This window comes from Numida meleagris, chromosome 13 (assembly GCF_002078875.1).
Source record: "Numida meleagris isolate 19003 breed g44 Domestic line chromosome 13, NumMel1.0, whole genome shotgun sequence".
Taxonomy (NCBI): Eukaryota; Metazoa; Chordata; class Aves; order Galliformes; family Numididae; genus Numida; species Numida meleagris.
This window is the reverse complement of record NC_034421.1, coordinates 6411005-6422713: the sequence shown is the minus strand read 5'-3', so window position 1 is coordinate 6422713 and position 11709 is coordinate 6411005. Positions and strand designations below refer to the sequence as shown.

Here is an 11709-nt window from a genome sequence, read left to right as displayed (position 1 = left end):
ACTTAAAGAGGGAGTCTAACAGTTACTGAATTTTACAGTACTTCCTATACCAAACTCATCTGCTAAAACTGAGTTAGAAAGAAGTTACAGGAAAACCTAGGACTTTTATACAGATTGCTACCTTTAATTTTAGTTAGTTTCCCATGAATGTTTATTTTTTTTTAATCAGGCAATTTAGCCAACTTGCAAGGTGTTTGTATTGTTCTAAGTTTTATACATTTGTCTCTGAAATAAAACTCATGAGTATCTAGAATGACTGTGTAGTTTTTGTACTTCAAAGACTTGCTCGTTGGAGAATTAAAATCATACCCATGTTCCTGTCAAGTGCTGCATTTGGGGCAAGAAAGGTGAGAGATCTGCCTTGGCCCAGCCTGCATTTTGCCCAGGTACAGAGAATATTCAGTGCTTAGATCTAAGCACACCACCTAGCTGAACTTCAGGATATATACAACATGGCCAGTAGTATCTCCCAACTCCATAGCCTTCACATTCACAGTAAAGACAAACAGAGCTTGCTCACAGCCAGATTCTGCCTTTTCTCCAAACGAAGCACTCCTGTAGCCCAGGCCTCAAAATCCAAGCTGTGAAAATACAAAGAGAAGCCACAGCTTGCCCAAAGGAATGAATTCTTCCTTTCATAAAATCCCAAGGAGACTGAACGGTGGTCTTGTTTTATAAATTCATTAAAAAAAGACATTATAAAACATGGGAGCATTCCAGTTGCTGTATCTGGTGGGAAAACAGTCCAGACTCCTGTCAGGAAACAGCAGCTGGTGAGGGAAGAGTCACAAAATCACATCTTCCTGCTGTGATGCATCGGACAGCTTCATGTTTTGCCACATGAAGTCAATGAACATGGAGGCCTGCAGCAAGCGGCTCAGTCTCTGAAAGTGGCGCTCTGCAAAGAAACAAAACTGATGGTTGGTATCACAAGAGGGGAAGTTTACCAGAAATGGGTACAAAAACCTCTCTTCTGTTTGGAGGAGAGCAGACAGGGAGCATTCACAACATAAGATGAGACCTCACAGGGGAACAGACTGCGAAAAACTCTTTGTCCAGGCTGATAAAGAGAGGGCAGGAGGCACTAAGTCACATCACACCAGGATCATAGAATAGCATGAGCTGGAAGGCACTTTAGAGCTCATCTACTTCTAGCAGCACTGCCACAGGCAGGGACACCTTCTGCTGGACCAGACTGCACAAAGCCCCATCCAACCTGGCCTTGAACCCTTCCAGGGATGGAAGATCCACAGCCTCTCTGGGCACCCAGTGCACAAAACAGGAAGAGAGTTCAGGTCCCACATGAGCAGAGGGCAGCTGAGATCGCATACAATGAAACTCCACAGCACATTATTGCAGGCACCTCCCAGCAGCTCTAGACTGGATTAACCTGCCCACTGCCCAGCTGTTCCTGCAGCACCGCTCACCGGTGTAAGGCAGCAGGGACTCCACAGCAGATTTAATGCCCGAGTACTGCAGGAGGTTGTCTGGTGCTTCGTGCTTCAGGAGGGTTTCAATGACAGCTTGAGCCTCGTGGCAGTTTCGAGAGTTCGTATTCCATGTCACCAAGAATGCTAACACCGCCTCTAGGGAAAAAGGACATTTGTGCACGTTGGCTGTGCAAGAAAACATCTCTTCTGTTTCAGAGATCAGCTTTAATTTCACTTCATAAAATAATCCCCAAATCTGAAAGGTTTTAGCTCTCCAACCGTGCTGTAACAAACCTTTCTGATCCTTCCGCAACCGAACAATGTTCTCTTCCAACTGCTTTCTCCCATCAGTTTCCTTGAGGATGGCTACAAGAAGAAATAAAGAAAGAAAAAAATTAAGAAAGAATTATTTCAAGAACAAGACCCCTGCCTTCCTCCTACACTGAGGATTCTGTGGGAAATAACATCCTTTGTGACAGTTCCAAACCCTCAGGAGTTTCAATACGTGATCTCATCCCTTACAGAATGCACCCAGGGGCTAAGGCAGGGAGACCACCGTCATCAGCTGTGATTTTTTCACTTAGGTAAATGGGAGCGAGAGGAGAAGGGTAAAATAGAGGCTTTCAGACAATTTGACTTTAGCAACTAACTTCAGCTTAACTTTAGTTTATTAAACACTGAAGTGCCTGACTTCAGTCTGTGTCTACCTGGAAGAAATGCTCTGGAAAGCAGAGAGGGCATAAAAAAACCTTCAGAATATAATATGAACTCACCTTTAACAACAGTCAACACTGTGTGCGGACGATCCAGAGAGATTGCCAAGCCTAATGCTTTGAGGTATCTTTTCTCATGAAGCAGGTTAGAAAGCTCTTGCTCTCTGGAAGACAAATCAGTCAGGAGTATGAGACAAATATTTGGTTGGTGCAACAGAATTCAGTACAGAAGAAGCTGAATTGGCAGTAATGGTGCGCAGAGGTTTAATGCCATGAAGTTAATAGTGCATGCCAATGAATGGTTCAGTGCCCTCATTGTGGAGATAATTGCCCAGACACGTTCAAGGGATTCTTGAATTACTCAGTACTTGCTGAAGCAGGACAAACTGAAAGTAGGTTTCAGTGCTTTGACATGACTCATCTTAGTAGCACATAAACACGAAACCAATCATTATCAAGCTGACAATAATATAGCAAGGATTTGCAGGAATTAAACTTCTACAAAGTATAAAAGACTACTTGAGCCATGGCAGCATCTAAATCTCTATGGGACATAGTCTTGAAATTAGGGGGAGTTGGATGATGGCTTTAAGTGTGGGCAGTTTAACCAGACATAATGCACCTTTCACAGCTCACTACTACTCAGAATCAACTTACTTCATAATCTGCTCCTCCCGTTTAGCTTGTGCCTCTTCCTGTTCAATTTCAGTGACATCCTATAACGAACCAGGATACAACTTTGTCAGACCTTGCTTTAATTTAGATGAATGAGTCACCAAGTCATTAGAAAATCCGTTTCTGCAGCAAGATCCCCAAGTCAAGTCATTTAAGTTTTAAATCCAACAACTCATAATTCCCTCCAAGCTATCTCTAGAAGACCAGAGCTGGGAAGGCCACTTAAAGACCAACTCCTGTTCCCTTTAAAGCATCAACTGGAGAAACGCAGTGTGGCCAAAAAAAACCCAAACCAGACCAAACGACAACAACAACATCCAAGATATGCACCTTGCAATTGCATCAGTAAGGCATAAAATGAGGACAACATGTATCATGCTGGAACAGCGAGGAACAAATCACTGAGATACTGAACTCTGCAAGTGCATTCTGATCACTAACCCAGAGAAGAGACACAGAAAGACCCTGCACCGCACCTTCCATAACGTGATGGAGGAGTCGCTGGATGCTGTCACAACCATGTCATCTTGCTTGTTAGAGTGAAGACCCCAGATTTTATCTTCATGGCCATCTAATGTTTTTACACACTCATTCGTTTTAATTGTCCAGAGTTTTAAGAGACCATCAGAACCACTTTTGAAAGAGGAAAAAAAAAAATCAGCAAAAACAAACTCAGAATCACTGGATAGATCCATTCTTGCTCTGCCTCACCTGAAATGTTAAATACACTTAACCTAATGCATATCAAATATGAGCAGAATTAATCAAATATCTTCAGAGATCTTAAGAACTTCAACCCATTCCCAGTAGCACTAACATCCCCTCAGGTGATTCTATCTTGGAACGCCCTAATATCTACACTTCTTCATATGCTCTGTTGCGTGTTTCCAGACTGCTCCATTTCAGCCTTTCCATAAGAAAGGGAAATTCAGGAGATAAACTGCATTCTTTTCTGCTTCTAGCTGGAGAACAAACCCTCTGCAGGTAACAGTTAGTAGTTTAGCCCTGGCTGCTCTAGCCTCACCAAAAGCAGTGGGTGAAATGCATACTTAGCTCTGCCCTGTGGTCTACGTCACTAACCCAGCAATGTCAGTGGAGCTAACTGGAACCCGTGGTGTAACTGGAGGAAAGGAAAACACGCCATGTCTCTGCCACAAGGCATAAACATGACATCTTCCTATCAGTCCTTCTAAAACTAACTCCTCTGCACAAGACTATTCCCTCACTGCTCATACCAGCCATGTTTTCTGATTAATTCTGGCTTCTGGTGTAGGCACTTACCCACTGAGCAGCTGTGTTCCTCGGCTTACAAAAATGATCTTCAGTACAGAGGCATCGTGACCTTCAAAGGTCTGCCAAACAAGAAAGAAGCTCCAAAGTATTAGAGTTGTTGCCAGGTTTTCAAGGAGGATCCTCTTTAAAGGGAATAATATTTACTCCCAAAGCCCAGGTAGGTAAATGCCAAAAATCAATCTCCGTAGCATGCAAGAGTTGCTTAGAGCAAGGGGCAGTCTGAGCTCTCATTACCTTCAAACAACTGAAGTCCTGAAGACCCCAAAGCTTTAGGGTTCCATCTGCTGAAGAGGTGGCCAAAATCTGATCCACTGGAGAGAACTGCACGCACCAGATGCCACGCTTATGTCCAGTGAAGACACCCAGCAAAGAGCAATCAGAGCAGGACCACAGCTTGGCCAGCCGATCCTGCGAGCCTGTGGCAATGAGCTTGTCATTTGGAGAAACTGCCACACTGTTTATGTCCTAGAAACGCCACACAAATACACAGAGAGCAAAGCAATTCAAGTGTTTGCTTTTGCTGTCAGACAGCAAGGGTATAAAACAGGAGAGCACTTAAATACTAAAAACATGCTCTCACATCAGGTGGGGCTTTACCTTGTCATGACCCCTCTCAGTCACTTGTGCATGAAGGATTTCTGGACTGGAGATCATGGCTGCTTTTGCTTTGGAAGTGAGAGATTCTGGGATATGCCACACCTTTATTGTGCAGTCCTGGCTGCTGGTCACTATAAAGCTCTCTTTCAATCTGAAAGGAGGAAAAAAAAAGCATGCCAAGTGTAAGAAAGCAAAACAGTGGTTTCCACCACACTGAGAAAAGGTCTTCTCCCCACTGGAATCTACACAGTCACTCTGCTGTGACGTTAGACAGAGTGCGAGTGCTTTTTTCAAGTTGTCTTTCATTTTACTTTAGACCCTGGGATAGCCTCCATCAATTCAGCCATTAGCCAAGAGCACTGATAGCTTTTTTCATTTACACACTAAGGTATATGGCAACTTTTGAACAAGCTGGGCTTCTAGACTGTTAGGCAGCACAAAGAAAGTAGAAGAGCTGATAAACAGATACACTATTCAAGCAAGCGCCTTCATAGGCACACTTTCCATTCCCCAGTCCTTCTCTTCAAATTACTTGAGCTTTATCTGGCAAATTAAGCAGCTGCTGCTCTTTAAGCAAAACAGAACATAGACTGACAAAGAAACACAAGCTTCACAACTTTTGGACAAATGTGCATCCAAAAAAGAAAACCACAAACATTCTTCCTTCAAACTCAGCGCATTGTGACAAGCTGGATTCAAACATGACAAACAATATTATTTAGAAGCAGACATTCACCAAAACATTCACTGAGGACCAGCAAAGCAGCCATGACTCATGCTTGCAAAGGTAAAACTTTGTTTGACAGTTATTACCTTGAGCAAGAGACAGCGCCTACTCCATGAGCATGACCCAGTCCTTGGGCCACACAGACCACCCTTCCATCTTTATTCATCCGCCACACTCGAATGCTTTTGTCCTGTAATGGGAAAGGACAGACAAGTGATCAGTCCTCCACACATTAACTACATCCACAAGCCTGCCTATTCAGTGGTTTTTAAGCCTGTATCTTTGCCTGCATTCATCAGAGCAAGGGAGCAGTGTTTAAAACGAACAATGTATTCATTTTAAACAATGTATCCCCCTTGTATTTTGGGGATGTAGCAGTCAGAAATGCCATCCCAACAAAAGCCCTTTCTGCCACAAAGGAATACAACAACTCCATAAAAATCACAAGCAGTGAAGAGTTTCATTCAATGAAGAAAAAGGGCTACCCACCTTAGCACAGCTTACAAACATCAGGCCTTTTCTGAAGACATCCAAAGCAAGAATCGTTTCTAAACAGAAGAAGAAAAAACAGCTGGATGCAAAGGAATACTGAAATCAGACAACAGAAATGCATTAATTAGTATGGAGTTCAAAGCTCAATGACTAGGGCCAGGTTTGAGAGACTCAGCAAAATATCTGCACTCATTACAAAGGGACAGGTTACTTATGGCACTGGTGCAGGTCTGTCACTTGCAGCCACAAAATAGCATTCAGAGCAAGCACTTCCACACCTACATCCTCAAATCCAAATTAAACTGATCTCACTGCTAGTGAGAGGGACTGAACTGACAGACCTAGATAAAGATAAATCAGCATTTGCAAAATCAGGAGTGCACAAGTAAATACTTTCCCCACGCAATTAAAATAAAAAAACACCAAAAAAGTTGTGAAACTGCTCCAGACAGAACCCAGTGATTGCAGTCCCCACATAAGAGTTGTGAAAGTTGGATAAAGAAATACTTTCACATCTTCCACCCACCCACATCAGAACTGACCACACGCACCTGTGTGACCATAGAGGATCTGGCAGTGTGATGTTGACAGTTCAAACACTTTCAGCTGAGGGCTGTTGGTAGCCACAACAATGTGAGAATCACCAGGCCCAAGGAACTTCACATCCAGAACCTCATCATTGTAACCCACAAGCTGAAGATGGCAGAACAGGAACAGTTTAACAGGGAGAAGCACCAAATGGTACCACACACAGTGAGGCTGCATGCCCATTATCTTACACTTAATTACGCATGCAAAGATCTGATTAGACATAAACTGGAATACACAAAGGATTTTTGTCTGGGCCTATTCTGCTTTCCATTTGACTTTATTTGTGCAATATCCCTCCAACCCCACCAGTGAAACTGGCTTTCTGGTTTGTAACCAAGGAACAGTTCAGGAACAAGCTTTCAACAATAAAGCTTGTTATTTCAAGAATAAAGCTTTCACAAGAATCACAGCTGACCCTACAATATGGATAAAAAGGGAAAAGAGGGCTGTTACCTGCTTCCTGAGCTGAAGAGTTTGAGCATCATATAAAACAATGTTGTGTTCCACAGACACTGTAACTATCTCATTTCTCTCAGGCACAAGCATGCAGTGGGTCAGGCTGTGCTCGCTGGCCTCCTCCTCTGACTCCACAGGCTCAAAGGGCACAGGCTGGGTGTACACACAAGCAGCTGTGGCAACTTCCCAGATTTTCAGGACCCCTAGCACATAATATAAATTATGTCAGAGCCACTGTTTTAGACAGTGATTGTTCAAGGAATATAAAACAAACCTCGGCCTTGTGTACTGGAAAAAGCCTCACAGCTTTAAGGCCTGATCAGTCTTGGTCATCTGCTGTCATTGGAGGAAATCAGGAGAAGGCTTTGCTCTCCATCCCCCAAGAGTTCAGACCAACGCTTCCGCCACACAAAACACATATCCCAGGAATAACAGCAATGTAGTGTCTTAAGCACAGTCCAGCAGCAACATGACAGGACACTCACCTTTGCTGCCAGCCGTGAGAAAGTGCAGCCCTTGTTTCTTCACACCCAGTTGAGAGAAATCTCCTTGTTCAGGCAGCAAGATGGCAGCTTCCACGCTCTACAAGGGAGTTGGCCAAACACCAGCTTAGCACAAAGGGTTAGAGTCCCATTTCAGCAAGCAGCCATGTTAACAGCCCATTAGTGCCAAAAGGCACACAGACCATGCTTCACTGCCCCAGACTACACAGGTGCCTAGGAAAGGCTAGCAGATACAATGCAAGAACAAAGTTTTCAAGCAACTGTCCTTCCTTCCTTCTCCAGAAGTGGAGCACCAGTGGCATACATTTCTTCAAACTGCCCAGGCACAACTACACCAAGCAAGGACAGAAAGAGAACAAACAGCTTCAGACAAAGTTTTATGGCCCTTGGAAAGTACAGAGAAACCTGACATCACAATATATAAAAACCTGCATTATGTTTATGTAGCAACCCATACATTACATACAAGAACCTACAAAGGACTTCAAAGGAATAAAAGAAATGCAATTTTACCTCATAGATAGGAACAGTTCGTTTACTTTCTCTGGTTTTCAGGTTCCACACCATGCAGATTTTATCACGGCCAGAACTACAAGATAAAAAAGCAGTTTCAGCATTGAAAAACATTCAACTCCATCTCTGAATTCAAATTTGGAGTTGTGTGAGCTCAACATCCCTCTGAAAAAAGTCCACAATGCATTGTCAAACTGAGACCAAATACTTTTAGCAGTCCTTACCTTACCCCGACAGGACAAACTACCCCATCCAGACCACACTCAAGCACCCAATATCTCTCAAGAGGCAGGGTTAATGAAAAAGCTAAGCCTCTGTGTTGTTTTTTTTTTTACCTAATGAGCGTGTTTCCATCTGCAGTGAATGCCAGGGAAGTGACAGCACTGAAGTGGCCATCCAGCACAGCCAGACACTTGCTGGAATTCAGGTCCCAAATTCGGATTTTGTAGTCCATTGAAGAGGAGAAGAGTTGCAGACGGGAGATATCAGGGTGGAACTCAACAAGGCTAGAGAGGAGATACACTTGAATGGAGTAGGAATAAGCTGCCTGGCACCTTCTCTGCATTAGTCCAATATTTAAATAGAAACGCATTCTACACATAGAATTTAACAATTCACATCAATCTCAGCATCAAGGCATCGCATTAAGTGACTGAAAAACAGGGCTCATCCTTACTGTACAACTCCTGAAGATCCTTTCAGGTTGTGTGTGCAGTATTGCTTGATCATATCCCAGATCTTAATGGTGCTGTCACAGCCACCTTGAAAAGAACATGTAAGAATGAGGAAAGGAGGTCCAACACAGCAACAGCTGTAAAATTCAATGAGTAACAAAGGCAGCAGAAAGAAAAATGAATCCAGGAACAGCCATCCACACCAAGAGAAGTTCATGAGTACTTCACACTTACAGAGAGCTAGACAAAATTTGACTATTCACAGAGAAGAAACTTCAAGTACAACTAATACATTACAGTTCATGCCTGTCCTCTATCTTCAAGGAGTCCCAACTGCGCATTTGGATTAACTATGCTGCACTGTCTCATAGATCCCCAATATTTACCAGCACTTTACTAAGTATGTTTTAGAATAGTAGAAGAACAACACTTACTTTGTCAGTAAGTTACTCTACATATACGTATATATAGCCTCTTATGATCCAATGTGGAGTAGAGAGCTCAACACTTCACACTGCATCGAGCTGGGCTGAAATAGGATCGTACCTGTGGCTAACAAGGTTGAAGTAGAATCAAGGACCATGGTAGCCACTGGTGCTATGTGCACTGCTTTCCACGTGCGCACACACTTGTTCTCTCGCCAGTTCCACTGTTTCAGCAGCAGGGCTCGGCTTCCTGTCACAAGAATCTATGGAAAAGCAAGGCAAAGGAAAGCAAGATCAGCCATTTCCTTCAGTGCTCACACACAAACAACACAAATATTCGTTATTCATTCATGTTCTTGAACCTTGGTATTTCAATATTCATTCATGAAACTAACACTAGTTCCAAATGTATTAGGAAATACATTAAACATTTAGTAAGTGTCCACAAAGACCTCTTCTAAGCTGAGAAACAAATTATGAACCAACAAGAAACCTCTCCAAAACTTTGGATTTAAACAAAACATCAACTAATACAATCTCTACATATATATAGAATGGCTAAAAAAGCATTCCCATCCCTGGGTGGGTGTTTTGTCATTAATTACAGTAAAACAAGACAGTAGTAATACCTATATCTGACTTGAACCCAGAAGAGATGACAGACTTCATAGAGTTCCCCATATACATTCAAGGCAGAACATCTCTCAGTCTCCACCGGATTTATCAGGAGACCCAAGAAAGGAAAACACAGCCATACACATACCTCATCATCAGGGCTGAGAACAAATGAAGTGATGTCCTCTTGGTCATCCTTGAAAAATGAAAGAAAAAAAAGTTATTCATCTGTGCAGTGCTCAGGAGTGCTCTCAAGCCTCTCTCTGCCATAGCTTCTGCTGATCCAAGCATATGCAGCACTACACACACAATTATGGACAATGCAAACACCAGCTGGGTTTACAGTTCTCAGTCTCCTCTATTCCTGCTCCCAAGAACTTCAGAACACATCAGTAACGAAAGCCAGGAGCTGGGGGAAATGCTCCAGGGCTCCCTCACCCCTCACCTGCTCGAGGCTGTGTAGCAGAGCTCCTGTTTCGACATCGATCACGTTCAGCTTAGTCCCACAGGGGCAAAACATGAACTTCCCATCCCGGCTTATCTAGAGAACAAAGGATAGAGAGCTGGGAGCAGGGTGTGGGGGTGGCCCAGTCAGGGGAGCACGGCGCTCCCCAGCCCGCCCGGCCCAGCCTACAGGCACCGGCCGAAGGCGACTATTACCTGCACTCGCCCTCCTTTGTAGAACGGCTCGATTCTCCTCGACACGGCATAGCTGAAGGAGGAAAAAAGAGAAAAAGCGTGGAGAAACCGTTAGAGCGAAGACGCCGCGGCGTAGCCGCACCTCACGGCCACGCAGCCCAGCCCCAGCCGCTCTCACTTGCTCTTGAAGCGCACCGCGCTTCCCGCCGCCGTGGCCATGCCTCCCCGCACTCCGCGTGCCGGCCGCTTCCGGGTTATGAAGGCGGGACTTCCGACTGCAGTGCTGGGGTTTCCGGCGCACGGAAGTGACGCACTACTGGGCAGGGGAAGCCGCCTTCTCTCCGTGTCACATGGGAGCGGGAAGCGGAGGGCGCGGAGCCGCTTTGATCTCGGCACAGCGCTGCCGGTTCGGGACGCAGGGCGGCTGGGAGCAGCCTCCCGCCACTCCGGGTTATTTTTCAGCAGGTACCCCCACCCTTCAAACCCCTGACGGGTTTTGTGGACTGTACAAAAATACAAGTAACACGACTCGAATAAACGCTCAAGCAAGGAAGCTTTTATTGAAAATACTCGCTCCAATTGTACAAACATTCTTCTAAATGATTCCGTATAGCTTCGAAGTGTTCCAGCTTTAAATTCACTATCCTCCTCAGGAAGGCGCTCACTGTCTCATGCTCACAAGGATCCAGCCGTGCTGTTGCACCTGCGGGGACATGCACAGCGTTCACGCACGGCCCTCACCGCAGCACGAGGCCCACACACCCACACACCCGCAGGGCCCCTTACTGAGATTATGGGAACATGGGTTTCACTCCCCACACACCATCACCGTGGGCAATAAGCTTTGATGTTCCCTATGCTATCGGCACGGTTATCTCACCGGGGGCCACAGGAGACCGCAGGTGATTTTCAGACTGTGCCAAAGGCCCCTTCCCAGCCCTCTCACCAACGGCCCCCATTCTGCACCCATCCACTACCAGCGCAGCCTATAACGCAAGCAGACCTCCTCCCCTCGCCCCCCCCCCCCCCCCCCCCCCCCCCCAAGACATAAAAGCTCCAAAGACCGCTACGAGAGAAGACCGAAGAAACGAACAAACCGTGCCCGTCCGCCCCCACACAAACACAGCACCCCCCACCTACCCTCTGTTTCCTCAGACAGAAAACCACGCGAGCGCGCGGCTTTATACCATGAGTCTACGCATGCGTAACTGGAGCGCATGCGCACAGCTTCTAGCGGACGCTCCCGCCCCGCACCCTGTATAAGTTAGCGGATGGCGCCCCCTCCGCGCTGCAGCGTATTCTGCATTCAGCACGCCGGGCTGGCGCGGAGGGGAGGTGTTCTCGCGAGAACTCGCTAGGTATAAAT

At 45.3% G+C, this 11709-nt stretch overlaps 1 protein-coding gene across 2 annotated transcripts; it reads right to left on the bottom strand.

Annotated features, from left to right (window-relative positions):
- Positions 101 to 10639, bottom strand: TBL3 (transducin beta like 3). 2 transcript variants are annotated; one of them, XM_021412160.1, is made up of 22 exons: positions 10522 to 10639; positions 10365 to 10416; positions 10150 to 10245; positions 9853 to 9900; positions 9211 to 9352; positions 8667 to 8751; positions 8326 to 8496; positions 7991 to 8066; positions 7460 to 7556; positions 6972 to 7177; positions 6479 to 6620; positions 5925 to 5983; positions 5522 to 5625; positions 4709 to 4859; positions 4346 to 4576; positions 4100 to 4170; positions 3295 to 3451; positions 2801 to 2859; positions 2204 to 2307; positions 1725 to 1796; positions 1428 to 1586; positions 101 to 898 (listed from the first exon to the last, which is right to left on the bottom strand). In XM_021412160.1, the coding sequence occupies exons 1-22, from the start codon at positions 10560 to 10562 to the stop codon at positions 786 to 788; spliced, it is 2436 nt and encodes an 811-aa protein (XP_021267835.1). In that variant the 5' UTR covers positions 10563 to 10639; the 3' UTR covers positions 101 to 785. The 2 variants fall into 2 exon arrangements, with proteins under 2 accessions (XP_021267835.1, XP_021267836.1); XM_021412161.1 differs by lacking the exons at positions 9853 to 9900; positions 10150 to 10245; positions 10365 to 10416; positions 10522 to 10639 and having other exon boundaries at positions 8326 to 8512; positions 9211 to 9227.